Raw genomic sequence first — 13,727 nt, 5'->3', positions numbered from 1 at the left:
TTTGTTCTGAAACACCCTTGGCATGTGAAGATGTGACCCTGCCTCTCCCTGGAAGAAAGCATCTGCTGAGAAAACACAACACACTGCTGATATCTCGTACCTGGCTCTTTTACCTTAATGTTAGGTTCTAGGAGACTGTTCTTCAAAAAATATATAAACATGCCATTATTTTAACTGTATATTTTCCTACTGTTTTCCATAAATTATCCCCAACTGATGACAATACAGACATGTCCAATGTTCTGTTATTAAAAAGAAATTAACACATAACTCTTATATACAGGCAGTATTTACATCTATTTACCACTTTTAAAAATTCTAGAGATAAAGTTTAAGTCTTCCAAGGCTATTCTACCAATTTATATTTGTACTCTAAAGTATAGCCCTGTTTCTCTACAGCTTCCTCAGAAATAAGCATTTCCAAGAACTTTTTAAGAAATAATTTTAACTTGTATTTAACAATGATATTGGATATATTTTCCTTTTTTATGCTATTTTCTGTGAACAATCTAATTCATACCCTTTGTCAAAAAACAGTATTACTTTTTTCTAGGTAATCCATGTAAACTAGTTAGCAAAGACAATAAACTCGTGTCTTATGTTTTACAAATTTCCGACAATTTCCACCTATTTTTCTTTTGGTATTCTGTTTCATTCTTACATCAACTAATATTCTATTTCCTGATAAGACTTAAAGGTCTCCTCTCAGTAAAAATGTGGGAATGGGACCTGTGGGGATATGGGCATGGGGAGATAAAAGAGGGTTGGTTGGAGGAGAAGGTAAACAGAATACACTATATATAGTATGAAATTGTAAAAGAAAAAATTTAATAAAAAATTTTGAAGGGGGAAGAAATGCCTTTCTTCACTCTCAAAATTGGGCATAATTTCTTCTCTCTCTCACCTTCACTTTTAGGCTTATTTCATTTAGATGTGCTGTAAAGAATAAAAGATTAGATCTCTTACTCTAAACTCCAAGCTCATAAACACAGCCATCTTTAATCTGACTCAGGAATGGAAATTAGAAAATACAGAAAAACAGAACACAGCTAACCTCCTGGTTTGGGAAGGGCAAACAGAGCTCTAACTCACCATATATATGAAAAGAGGCACAATGCTCTGCAATGCTCCCATATACTGTCCCAGAGCTATATTAAACCTTTCGATATAGAGGTCTGGAGGGCTGGCCTGTAACAAAAAATATTAACATAAGCACTTTGAGAAACCAGGTGAAAGTCTCTCTTCAACCTCCTGCAATACAAACCAAGTCAGAAAGAATCCAAATTCCCAGTAAGGGTGGGGGTGTTGTGTGAGAGAAACACAGAGAGACAGAAGGAGAGATGACAGAAGGGAGAGACATTTGCATGCTCAACTGAAATTTAATTTCTGAGTCAGGGTGTTGGGGAATGGGAATGAATAAAATACAAAAACAAAACACATTCCACATAAGGCCTTTCCTTTGGAAATTTCATCACAAGTGACAACCAGACCTTAAGACAACATCCTGATTTCAAGCTCTGCCATACTAAGACTCCTAAGTAACAATTCAACAAATGAAATTAGGGGGCTGGAGAAATGACTCAGTGGTTCAGAGTGCTTGCTGCTCTCCCAGAAGACATGTTTGGCTCCCAAACCCCCTTTATCAGGCAGCTCACAATCACCTACAAATCCAGCACCAAGGATCCCAGCCCTCTTCAGGTACCCCCTTCTCATACACACACATACACACATACACACATACATACACATACACACACACATTAAATTAAAAATCTTTTTAAAAGTGAAAGTATAGAAACTATGTCTTAAGCTATGAGAAATGTTCAATGGTCTAATACTCTTAAATGTCTTTAATTTTTTTTTAATTTGTTAAAAAAAAAAAGAAAAAAAAGCCTCATGAACGTTTTCACTTCTACCTAGAAGCTTAAAATACATGTAGGGAACTGTCTCTAGGTGTGGTATTTCTTTTCCATTTCTTTCCCTAGTCCTCATAACAACTGCCTGTGGAATAAAGGTTGTCTCAATCATACATAGGAGATAAACAGCTCAGAAATATTTAAGTGTTTGACTGTGACAACAAGCTAAGCTTAATATGCACTAAGATTTAATCAGTGCCTGGTGATTCTGAGTACTCTCAAATCCCCCACCTTTCATTACAATTTCAGACATCTCAATGGAGGGCACACTGTCTACATTCTGCTTTCATAGCCTACACCTTCTTTCACACTGCCCAGCCAACCACATGCACCATCTATCCAATCCCAAGTAATATCAGTGTTCTTCTGTCTGCCCAAACATTTCTCTCCCCACCCCCAACAGACTTGCTTTATTCCTTCAGGGATCGGTCATTTTCTTAAGATAGATTCTGAGTTCCATGGCCCTTCAGTGGGCAACTCACTCACTGCTCCCACTAGTCTCTGCCACTAACCACAAGCCCCTGAGGCAAGATCTGTGCCTTACCTGTTCCTCTCCAATTTGACCAGAATGCCAAGAATACAGACAGAGAGAAATGTATTTTTCAAAGACAGTCTTTTGAAATCTAAACTTTACATCTAATCCAGCACTGTTTAAACCTAAATTTCTATTTTAGTATTAATAAGGCTTTATGGTAGTAACTAATTCATCCCTTTGAATTTCAATTTCCATACTGAGGAGCAATACCCACTACACTATTTCTATGGATGTGTCAAGAATCAGGCAAAACAACCTCACATCTATGTGTGCAACTATGTGCCTAACACTTAAAAAAACCCAGTAATATTTTAAAAAGCAATCTTTGTCAACCAGAACTTGCGGGGAATGTTTCCCATTGTGGGCAAACATAACCACCCAAAATGAGCAGACTGGAACACACCATCTTCCCCAAAGCAGCTTCAAAGAACTCAGGAAATGATACTCAGCATTCAAAGAAGTAAATTTTACATGCACAGAAGAAAACATCTGAAAAGCTGTTACATTAAAATATTTTTTTCCTTTTCATGAAAGGACACTGATCAAAAGGCACATTTAACAGCAGAGAGAATAAATAAAATTGAGCTCCTTATTCCTTTACAAAATCTCCAAGCCTCAAAGGCTAGGAATATTAAAAGTACTTTTTGTGCTGAATCAAATGTCAGAACACTTAGCTTTTTTACTTCTACATTTCATGCAGCACTTACTCAAAAACCTTTGAAATGACAAGACTATAAATTATGACAGTCTGAGAAAATAAACTCCATCTTTTCCAGGAACCTAGAAATAAATGTCATTTTGAAAATACTAATCAAACTGTTCCTCTTTAAAACTTACATTCAGTATACTCAGGTCCCCATTGGTTAAAATGCTGCCTAGTTTGAGTTTCACTATTCCAAAATGGCAGTTATCTGGCTTGGATATTAATTGAAAAAAAAAAAAAAAAGCCCTCACAAATGAGAAAAAGCAAACTGAGGGAAAAATAACTATTGTTCTGAACTTCTTCCAATCTTTAGGGAAGTGGAACCAAGAACCTCACCCAGTGCCAGACAAAAGTGCTCTACCACAGCCACACCCTCAGCCAGTTCAAATGGGTTTAGTGTTTTACTTTCACTTTTTTCTCCCTGAAATAACTGCCACTTAATTCTTTTCTATCCTTTCAAAATATATTGCTTGTAGAAATAAGAGTCTAATAGCTCTTTACACAAATGTTAAGTTATACTAATGCCAATGTGTACTTTTTCTAACAATCTATTTTGGAGTAGGTTTTATTCTATTGAGTCTTGGAACATTTTGGTCTCTGGAACCATTTGTGCTATTTAAAATAACTGAAGATGGGTTGGAGACTGAAGATGGCTCAGCAGTTAGAGCACTTACTGCTCTTGCAGGTCATTTCACAAGAGATCTGACGCTATCTTCTTGTCCACAGAAGTTCCTGCACAGACATGGTGCCCATAAACTCACGTGGGTGAACAAACACACATGGAAATAATAAATGATAAATCTTTAACCTAAAGGCTCCAAAAAGCCTTTATTTGTATGTGGGTTACATCAAATATTTTTTCTGTCTAGAATTAATGAAGGTACAGTGACGAATACCTGTACTCCCAAGAAGTCTGAATCCCTTTAGCACAGGAGTTTGAGAATAGTGTGTCAGGGAAACACAGTAAGATAGTATGGCCCCAAAACAAACAAAACTGGACTTTATCAAGGGATAGTCCAACTCTTAACCATGAAGAGCCCAGACAGCAAGATGGATTTCATGAACATTATACTGCCACTCGCCAAAGCATATACAATTCCTGAAACATAATCATAGACATTTTAAGATGAGTAACTTGGTCAGCAATGTTTACATAGGCATACCAGTTCCTAACACATAACAACTCTACTGTCAAGCTCAAGGCTGGGACAAATGGACATTTGGCATGTACCACCAGAGTGAGACATGAAAACCACTGAGACTTTGAAACACAGCAGTTTTACGTTCACTTGTGCAAACATGGAGGGTGTATATGAACACACCACACTAGGCACAAAGAGCTTCACAGACTGGGGGGGGGGGGGGGGCTTCACAGATAAGGGTCCAGAGAACAAGTTCCCCCAGTTTTTAAGAGACATATGAAGCCAAGTGATGTGAATTCTATGGTGTGTCAAGAGGAAGAACAGATGAAGCAGAATGTCTGTACAGGAAAGAAGGGGAAAGGAGCCATTCTGAAGGAAGCTAAGAGTTCACCAAGAATGAGACTTAGTTTTGGAAGAAGCAACTTCTCAGAAAGCAAGCTACCTGAGCTCAGATCAGGTACAAGTTAAAAAGGAAAAGGACCAGGCGGGCGGTGGTGGCCAGGCCTTTAATCCCAGCACTCGGGAGGCAGAGGCAGGAAGATCTCTGTGAGTTCAAGACCAGCCTGGTCTACAAGAACTAGTTCTAGGACAGCCTCCAAAGCCACAGAGAAACCTTGTATACAAAACAAAACAAACAAACAAAAAGGACAAGGGCCAACCAGTACACACATTTCTTACATACTTGCTGCCAAGTTTTTCATTTCCCTAAACAAGTTTGTTTGAACCAAATGCACCAGATGTGCTTGCTCACAAGTGGGCGGGAGGTTCACAGGCTAGAGGATGCATGTTTGCCCTGGACTGGACCTGATGGGAAATGAAATTAACTATGGGTTTTCCATCTTAAACCCATGCCATACTTGATTCTGGGCCATTTCCTAGGAACCTGTGTGTGGACCTGGCCAGAATTCAATTAAAGCTTGCTTCAAATTTGGCTATAAACTGTGGTAGTGGTCTTATTCTCACTGCTAGGATTAACAATACTTACACTGATAGTCAAAAAGATGAAGACAGGTTACAAACAAAACATCCTCAGGAAGAGGACTGTAGAGAATGATGCTTTCCACATCTCTTGTGTTTTTATCTTCATAGTAGCTATGGTGGCTTGAGTAAGAATGGCCCATATAGGCTCATATATTTGAATGCTTATTTACCAATAAGTAGCACTATTTTAGAAGGATTAAGAAGTGTGGTCTTGTTGAAGAAAGTTATGTCCCCACGGGTAGGCTTTGAAGTTTTACAAAAAAAAAAAAAAAAAAAATGAAAAAAAAAAAACCCACACCAGGCCCACCACTTCTGACTGCAAATCAGGATGTAGGTCTCAGAAATTTCTCCAGACCACATCTGCCTGCAACCAAGTTCCCTGCCATGATGATAATGAACTAAGCCTCTGAAACTGGAAGCAAGCTCCCAATCAAATTCTTTCTTTTATAAGAGTTGACTTGGTTATAGGGTAAAAGGGCCAGCTAAAGAAACACACTCTGGCTCTGAACCCAGAGCCAATGAAAAACAACACACCCTTGCTCTGAAACCTGAGCCAGTGAAAGAAATGCTTTAGCCCTGAACTCAGAACCAAAAAAAACCACTCTGACTCTGAAATCAGAGCCAAAGAAAGAAATATACCTTAGCCCCGAAAATAGAGTAAAAAAGCTAAAAAGGGCCAGTGAAAGAAATAGTCTGGCCCTGAAACCAGAGTCAACTTTGCTCCTGACCAACTAAACTAATCAATCAATCCCTGAGCAGGAAAAAGAAAATTTTCTCCCTGGGAAAACAACTCCATCCCTAAGAAGCCCTATAAGTACACCTTGCAGGCTGTCTTTCACCACACTGGCAGAGACAGCCACTCTCCTGGACTCCACTGATGGGGAATGTACTGTGTATGTTTATCTTATTGATTGTTAAATAAAATACTGTTTGGCCAATGAGACAGCAAGTAGACGGTACTAGGAGTCAAAGAGGATTCTGGGAAATGTAGTAGAGAAGTGGTGATCCAGGCAGGAAGTGACATAGCAAGGAGACTCATTTAAGCGAAGGAGAAACAGGAAGGGCCCCTTTTTCCCGTTTGCCTCCTCCAGCAGCAGGATATGAGCCACCGGCAAGGAGGGACGCCAATAAGGCGTCCCATAAGTCTTATAAAATATATAGATTTATGATAATTAAGACTGAGCTAACAAACAGATGAGGAATCCTAGTCATTGGCCAAGCAGCTTTGAACATAATACAAGTTTCTGTGTATTCATTTGGGCCTAACTTGGGCGGGCAGCTGGCGTAGAGCACACATGTGGCAGTGGGGCTCAGGCGGCTTTTGGCAGAAAGATTTATCGTAACATACCACCTTCCCAAATAAATTTCTTTTTAAAAAGAGTTGGGCTAGAGGGCTGGCTCAGAGGTTAAGAACACTGGCTGATCTTCCAGAGATCCTGAGTTCAATTCCCAGCAAAAACATGATGGCTCACAACCATCTATAATGAGATCTGGTGCCCTCTTCTGGCCTGCAGGGATGAACACTGTATACATAATAAAATCTTTAAAAATAATAATAAAATAAACATTAAAAAAAGTGTTTTAGGTAAAAAATCTCTTTTGCCAGCACAGACCAGTAGAACCTTTGCTGATTTCCCTCAGGAAAGCTGGGCAGAAAAAAAAGAAGAAGAAAAAAAGAACCTTTCCTGAGATTCTCTCTTAGGATGGCTGAGCAGAGGAACCAGAAGAAACAAGTTACATCTGCTAGGAAACTCCCTTGGGAGTTGAGTAGTAAAAGTAACTTTTCTCGGAGGAGATTGCTATGCTTCTGCAGGGACTTCCAGTTTAGCAGAGTGTAGCAGAAGTAACACCTTGGGCTGCAGAAGAAACGGACAGCTCTGATAGGAGATTCCTTAGGAGCTCAGCTGTAAGGGCTCTCCCTAGGAGAGGAGCAGGGTTACTACATCCTTCGGGGAGACCATTGCCTACCACACCCCAGCTTCAAGTATAGCTTGACTTCCCAATAAATCAGGATACTTTGTTCAGCCTCCAGAACTGTCCTACTGCAGCTCCAGTGGTAGTTCCAGAGCTGTAACACTCACTCACATTGGTCACAGCAACACAATAATAACTAAGACAGTAGCACACTAGACTTGTTTTTTTTGTTTTTAAATATTTTTTTAATGTGTTTGAGTGTTTCATTCTGGTGGAGGCCAGAAAAGAATTTGAGTTATAAATGTTTGTGAGAGGCCATGTGGTTGCTGCAAACTGACTCTAGGTCTTCAGCAAGAGCAACAAGTACTCTTAGTCACTGAGCTCTCTCTCTAGCCCATGTTTTCTGAGTATCAGATATCTAAGATGTGTTTACCTTACACCTGCCATGTCTAACTAGGTGTCTTGGTTAAGATTATCATTGCCATGATGAAACGGCATGATCAAAAGCAACTTGGGAAAGAAAGACTTACTTCACTTACACCTCCAGGTTAGCAGTCCAACACTGAAAGAAGTCAGGGCAGGAACTCAAACACAGCAGGAACCTGGAGGCAGGGAGCTGATGCAGAGGCCATGGAAGGGTGCTGCTTACTGGCTTGCTCCCCATGGCTTGCTCAACCTGCTTCCTTATAGAACACAGCACAGGGGTGGTGATGTGGGATGTTCTTCTGTATGCTGTAAATGTGTTGCTTTTATTGGTTGATGAATAAAGCTGTTTTGGGCCAGTGGCTAAGCAGAGTAAAGCCAGGCAAGAAATCCAAACAGAGAGAGAGAAGGCAGGGTCCAAGAGATGCCATGCAGCTGTCAGAGCATCACCAGTAAGCCACAGCCACATAGTGATAGATTAGTAGAAATGGGTTAATCTATAAGAGAGAGAGCTAGCCAGTAATAAGCCTAAGCCATTGGCCAAACAATCGTATATATTAAGTCTCGGAGTGGTTATCTTTTTATTTTCCTCTACGTAGCTTTGTAGACCAGGCTGGCCTCAAACTCACAGAGAACAGCCTGCCTCTGCCTCCCAAGTGTTGGGATTAAAGGTGTGCACTGCCACCACCACCACCCAGGTGAGTGGTTGTTATCTTAAAAGCTGCTACTGGAACCAGGTGGGTAGAGAGAAACCAGTCAGGTGGAACCTGGCTAGATGGAGAAAAGTCTCCTCCTACAGGATGGCACCACCCACAATGGGCTCGACCCTCCAATCACTAATTAAGAAAATGTTCTATATAGCCAGATCTTATGGAGGCATTTCCTCAATTGAGGTTTCCTACTTTCACATGACTCTAGCTTGTGTCAAGATGATAGAAAAGTAGCAAGCACACTAGGTGAACTGAATTCTAAAAATTGGCAAACTCCACAAAGGAAACAATAACACTCAGACTGCTTCTCCTTTAATAGTGGTAGCCATAGATGGAAGAAAGAGAACAAATGAAAGTACAGTGAATCATTACTGCCACTGTGACCAACAGCACACAATTCCTCATAGCTTCCACCCTGCTACCCACACCTGATCTCCATTTCTTCCTAAGAGCCTCCCCTGGAGTCCAAGAGAGATCTGAATGGTTACAGTTCCTGAGAGTCCCTGTCTCCTAATGCTTAGCAAACATTGTGTCAGTCCCATGTGTTACTTATTTTATGTGTATGGGTATTTTGCCCACAGTTATGTCTGTGTAATATGCACATGGATCCCCAAGAAGTGGGATTACAGAAAGTTGTGGACTAACATATGGGTGCTACAATTCAAACCTAGGTCCTATGGCAGAGCAGCAAGCACTTTGAATGGCAGAACCATGGCTGTAGTCCCTAAGTGCTTATTTTTTAAAACAAACATTAAAAAATTACAAAATGTGATCTAGGGGAGCTAGAGAGATGGCTCTGGAGGGGCACATTTTCTTCTTGCCATGGACCCAAATTCTGGTTCCCATACCTCTATTATGTGGCTCACAACTGTCTAGCTCCAGCTCTGGAAATATGACATATCTGGCCTCTGAGGGTACCAGAACACATATGTACATACTTCCACAAAGACACAACATATACACACTTCTGAATCTGTCTGGGGACCTAAGACCACACTAGGCCTATGATAGAACAGGTTAAGGAAAAGTCTCCACCCTCAAAGGCTGATGGTAAACATTTTAAGAGCACTTGTGGACATGGCTGAAAGTTAGAGTGTTACACCGGCCAACCCCCTCATAAAAACAAACAAACAAACAAAAAACTTGTTTAGACTTAAAAACACACTTCCAGATAACTTACTCATAAGAGCCTTCAGTAGAATTCACAAGTGAACGAGTTATTAATTGGTAATGATATTGATTTGGCATCAGTACCTCTTGGAGTTGGAGTTACAGACTGCTGTGAGTCACCCAAGGTGGTAGAATCATATTCCAGTCCTGCACAAGAGCTACAAGTACTCTTAACCAAACCATTTCTCTATCCCCAAAGTTGCCTAAAGTCTACTAAGGAAAAAAAACAGTATACTGAAAGTAAAAAGGTTCTTCAATTTTTGTTTCTGACACACTATGTACTTCAACAGAGTTAAAAATTAAGGCTTTTAAATTTTTTTTATTTTTTATTTTTGCTAAGGCAACTATAAGCAACCATTTGGATTGTACTGCCACCCACTGGGTAAAAAGCAAATAGCAATTCAACACCTGCCCAGATTTTTTTTTTTTTTTTTTTTTGGTTTTTCAAGAGAGGGTTTCTCTGTGTAGCTTTGGAGCCTATCCTGGCACTCACTCTGGAGACCAGGCTGGCCTCAAACTCACAGAGATCCGCCTGCCTCTGCCTCCCGAGTGTTAGGATTAAAGGTGTGCGGCGTGCTCAGATCTTAACACCAAGAAAAGGCTGACTGACCCTTTACTGGCAGTTGGTAACTAATTTCATTATTGATTTGTCAATTATAGTAACCCTAACCAAGAAATATTTAGCTTAAAAGGTACCAAAATTACTAGTTTTATTGTAATATTTTAAGTGTACCTATAATTGAAACAGCTGATAAACACCTCTATAAAATGCTGTTGGGTGGGGCCACAGAGATGGGTCAGAAGAGCACTGACTGTTCTTCCAGAGGTCCTGAGTTCAATTCCCAGCAACCACGTGGTGGCTCACAACCACCTTAAATGAGATCTGGTGCCCTCTGCTGGCATGCAGGCAGAAGGCAGAAGACATAATAAATAAAATATTTATTTAAAAATAAAAAAAAAAATGCTGTTGGGGAGCCAGGCAGCAGTAGTGCACGCCTTTAATCCCAGCACTTGGGAGGCGGAGGCAGAGGCAGCCAGTGATCTCTGTGAGTTCTAAGCCTGCCTGGTCTACAGAGGAGTTCCAGGACAGCCTCCAAAGCTACAGAGAAACCTTGTCTTGAAAAACAAAACAAACAAAAAAAAGCTGTTTGGGGGGGGGGGGTATGGGTCAGCAGTTATGAGCACTAACTGCTCTTCCAGAGGACCTGATGCCCTCACACAGACATACATGCAGGAGAAACACCAATGCACATAAAAATATAAAGAAATAAATTTAAAGTGCTGTTTAGAGATTTAAGAATGAAAATTTGTAGCATTTTCCTACCCTGCTCTGTTTCTGGTTGCTCCTTATCAGGACCTGATAGCCACACTATCGGTGCTATCCACCCACTTTAATGTTATTGTCTTTCCCAGGAAACAGTATCTCCTTAAACAGCCCAGTGGGTAATACACACTATAAGCTCCAAATGACTGAAAATGAGCAACTGTTAATGGTCAGTGACTATGAACTACATCAAAAGTCACAATGCTCGGGTGGTTAAAGAAAAGATACACTTGCAATTCAACCAAGTACATTAAACTTAATGTTATAGTTATTAAATTAAATTAACTACCCAAATTGTAGTACAACAGAACACTTCATCTTAAATGCTGTCAATTTCAAATACTTTGAATGTAGCATTCAAAGCAAGGCGGGAAAAATCCCAGTAAACCACAATAAAGCTTAAAAAATTGTCATCTTTCTCTATAATGGAATGTCATTTGGCCATAAAAAGGAATGGGGTACTAATCTTGTATCATGAAGCCTTGAAAACATTGTATTAGGTTTTAAACCAGAACCAAAAGGCCACGCTGTGTGATCTATTTGTTTGAAGTATCCAAAACAGGCAAATCTACAGGAGAGGTTCAGTGACTGCCAAGAGCAAAGGGAAGAAAAGAGCGACTGCTGACGAGCAATAGATGTTTGTAGCAGGCTTTTTCTTTTGGGCTACCAACAGCTCCCAAATCATGACACAGAGACTTAATAGTTTTGAATGCTTGGTCTTAGCTTAGCTCTTATTTTGTTTTTCTTTATCCACATTTTGCCTTGGGCTTTTTACCACCACCACCACCACCCCTTTTATCTTACTGGCAAAAGAAACCAAATGGAATAAGATCTGAATATGTAAAGGTGCAACCCACCTAAACTTAAAGGCAAAATACTGCTGTGCAATTCTCAGGGAGAGTTCAGTACTCGAGGACCTTGAAATCCTCATCAAGGGCTATGGCCTTGTTCTTGAGGGAAATGGAGTCAAAGGGCTAAGAAAAGGTAACAGGAGAAGTCTGAAAATCAAAATGGACTAGAGGAAAGTATGAAGCCAAGATACAAGGTATCTTTGCTTATTGTCCAGTCAAGCATCCAAGGGTGATGGGGCATGTACTGTGTTATGTTTATCTTATTGATTGTTGAAAAAAGTATTGTTTGGCCAATGAGGCAGCAAGTTAGACAGGACTAGGAGTCAAAGAGGATTCTGGGAAATGTAGTAAGAAGTGGTGATCCAGGCAAGAAGTGACATAGCAGGGAGACTCATATTTAAGGAAGGACAAACAGGAAGAAGGCCCTTTTTCTCCTCCATTCTTCCTCCAGATTCACGATGTGATCCACCGGCAAGGGAGGATGCCAATGGAAGGCATCTGATAAGTCTTATAAAATATATAGATTTATGATAAAATAAAACTGAGCAAACAGATGAGAAATCCTAGTCATTGGCCAAGCAGCATTTGTACATAATATAAGTCTCTGTATTATTTTGTCCATCCACGTGGCGGGCAGAACTCGGGTGGCTGGCGGAGACCACCCACATGGCAGTAGGGCTCAGGCGGCTTTTGGTGGAAAGATTTATCATAACACAAGGGGGCTTAAATTAATGAAATAGGAAGTGGCAGAGGTAAATCTGAGAAATTTCACACTAGAGAAAATTAACCAGACTTGGAACTCAGTTTATCTTCCTACCCCATCTTCAGAACATTAAAATGATCATTATACCTTTCCCTTTAAAAAATGCTAAAGAATAAAGTCATACTGTAATTTTTCTGTAACCCTAGCTCCTGGGCACTGCATAGCAAGGCCTAGCATACACAAACTAAATATTTTTAAAATCAAACATTCTAAAACATTGTCTTCTTACTTCCCCACCTCTAATGAGCACCAGACATTTTCTTTAAACAGAAATGATCTCTGGGTTCTAAAGCTATACCATATCTAAAGAGTTACTCTCACTATGAAGCCATAGACGGATTGGTCCATAGACAGATTAGAACTATGTGACCAGTCTGACCTTGAACTCAGAGATCTACCTGACTCTGCTTCCTGGGTGCTGGGATTAAAGGCATGCACCACTATGGCCAGCCTTTCTCCTTTTTATTAACAACTGATCCATAGTTTTGTCATCAAGACTCCTAGTGTCAAGTATATACCTTAGTTTACTCAGAGCTTGGCAAATTTAGAAGGCACTGTAATACATAGTCATGTATTACAAGATCCAGTGGGGCCTGAGAACTCACACTATTTTTGGGATAACATTTAAGAAGAGTTCCAGTAAATTACTCATACAAGTTTAGATCAAATTTTGTCTTTTTGTTTTTATGTGTTATGAGTGTTTTGCCTGCATGTATGAATATGTGCCACATGCAAGCCTAATGCTCAGAGATATTAGAAGGCATCCGAATCCCTGGAACTGGAGTTAGATGACTGTAAGCCACCATGTGGGTACTGAAAATCGAACCCGGGTCTTCTGCTAACGACTGAGCCACCTCTCCAGCCCCTAGATCAAGTTTTAATACATGAGTTTGGATGCCAAATTTATGAAAAGACATTATCTTTCAGAGCTTTTTATTTTTAGATTCTGGAATTACAGATGACCTGTTAGTCCACCACAGTCAGCACTTCCTACTATTCCACCATATATGCTTATAGCCCTGATCCTCTAATATGCAATTCCTGGCATTCAAGGGCTTCTACCATCTTTTCCCTTCCCATTACCACTGAACACTTTTCCCTATCTTCTCCACATGACTACTCCTTAAGACCTGGACAAGCCCACATCTCTCTGTCCATCATGTCCTCTTGTCCCTTTGAAGGTGCGGCCATCTTCTTCAATGGCTTAATTGGTCACCTTTTGCTTTTAAGCAAACAAACAAAAAACAGGTTGTAAATAACAGGCTGCACTCAAATACCATGTCCTGCCATCTAAG

At 40.2% G+C, this 13,727-nt stretch overlaps 1 protein-coding gene across 3 annotated transcripts in view; it reads right to left on the bottom strand.

The window, feature by feature from the left end:
- The window catches only part of Cacul1 (CDK2 associated cullin domain 1), a 50,606-nt gene that overhangs the window by 20,294 nt on the left and 16,585 nt on the right, over positions 1-13,727 (bottom strand). For all 3 annotated transcript variants that reach the window (XM_027406855.2, XM_027406854.2, XM_027406853.2), the window contains exon 4: positions 1,093-1,188. In XM_027406855.2, the coding sequence (XP_027262656.1) occupies positions 1,093-1,188 (96 nt within the window). The remainder of the gene's footprint in view (positions 1-1,092; positions 1,189-13,727) is intronic.

The sequence above is a fragment of the Cricetulus griseus genome, chromosome 3 (genome assembly GCF_003668045.3).
Source record: "Cricetulus griseus strain 17A/GY chromosome 3, alternate assembly CriGri-PICRH-1.0, whole genome shotgun sequence".
Classification (NCBI taxonomy): domain Eukaryota; kingdom Metazoa; phylum Chordata; class Mammalia; order Rodentia; family Cricetidae; genus Cricetulus; species Cricetulus griseus.
The sequence above is the reverse complement of the archived record's forward strand: the minus strand, read 5'-3'. Positions and strand labels throughout refer to the sequence as shown.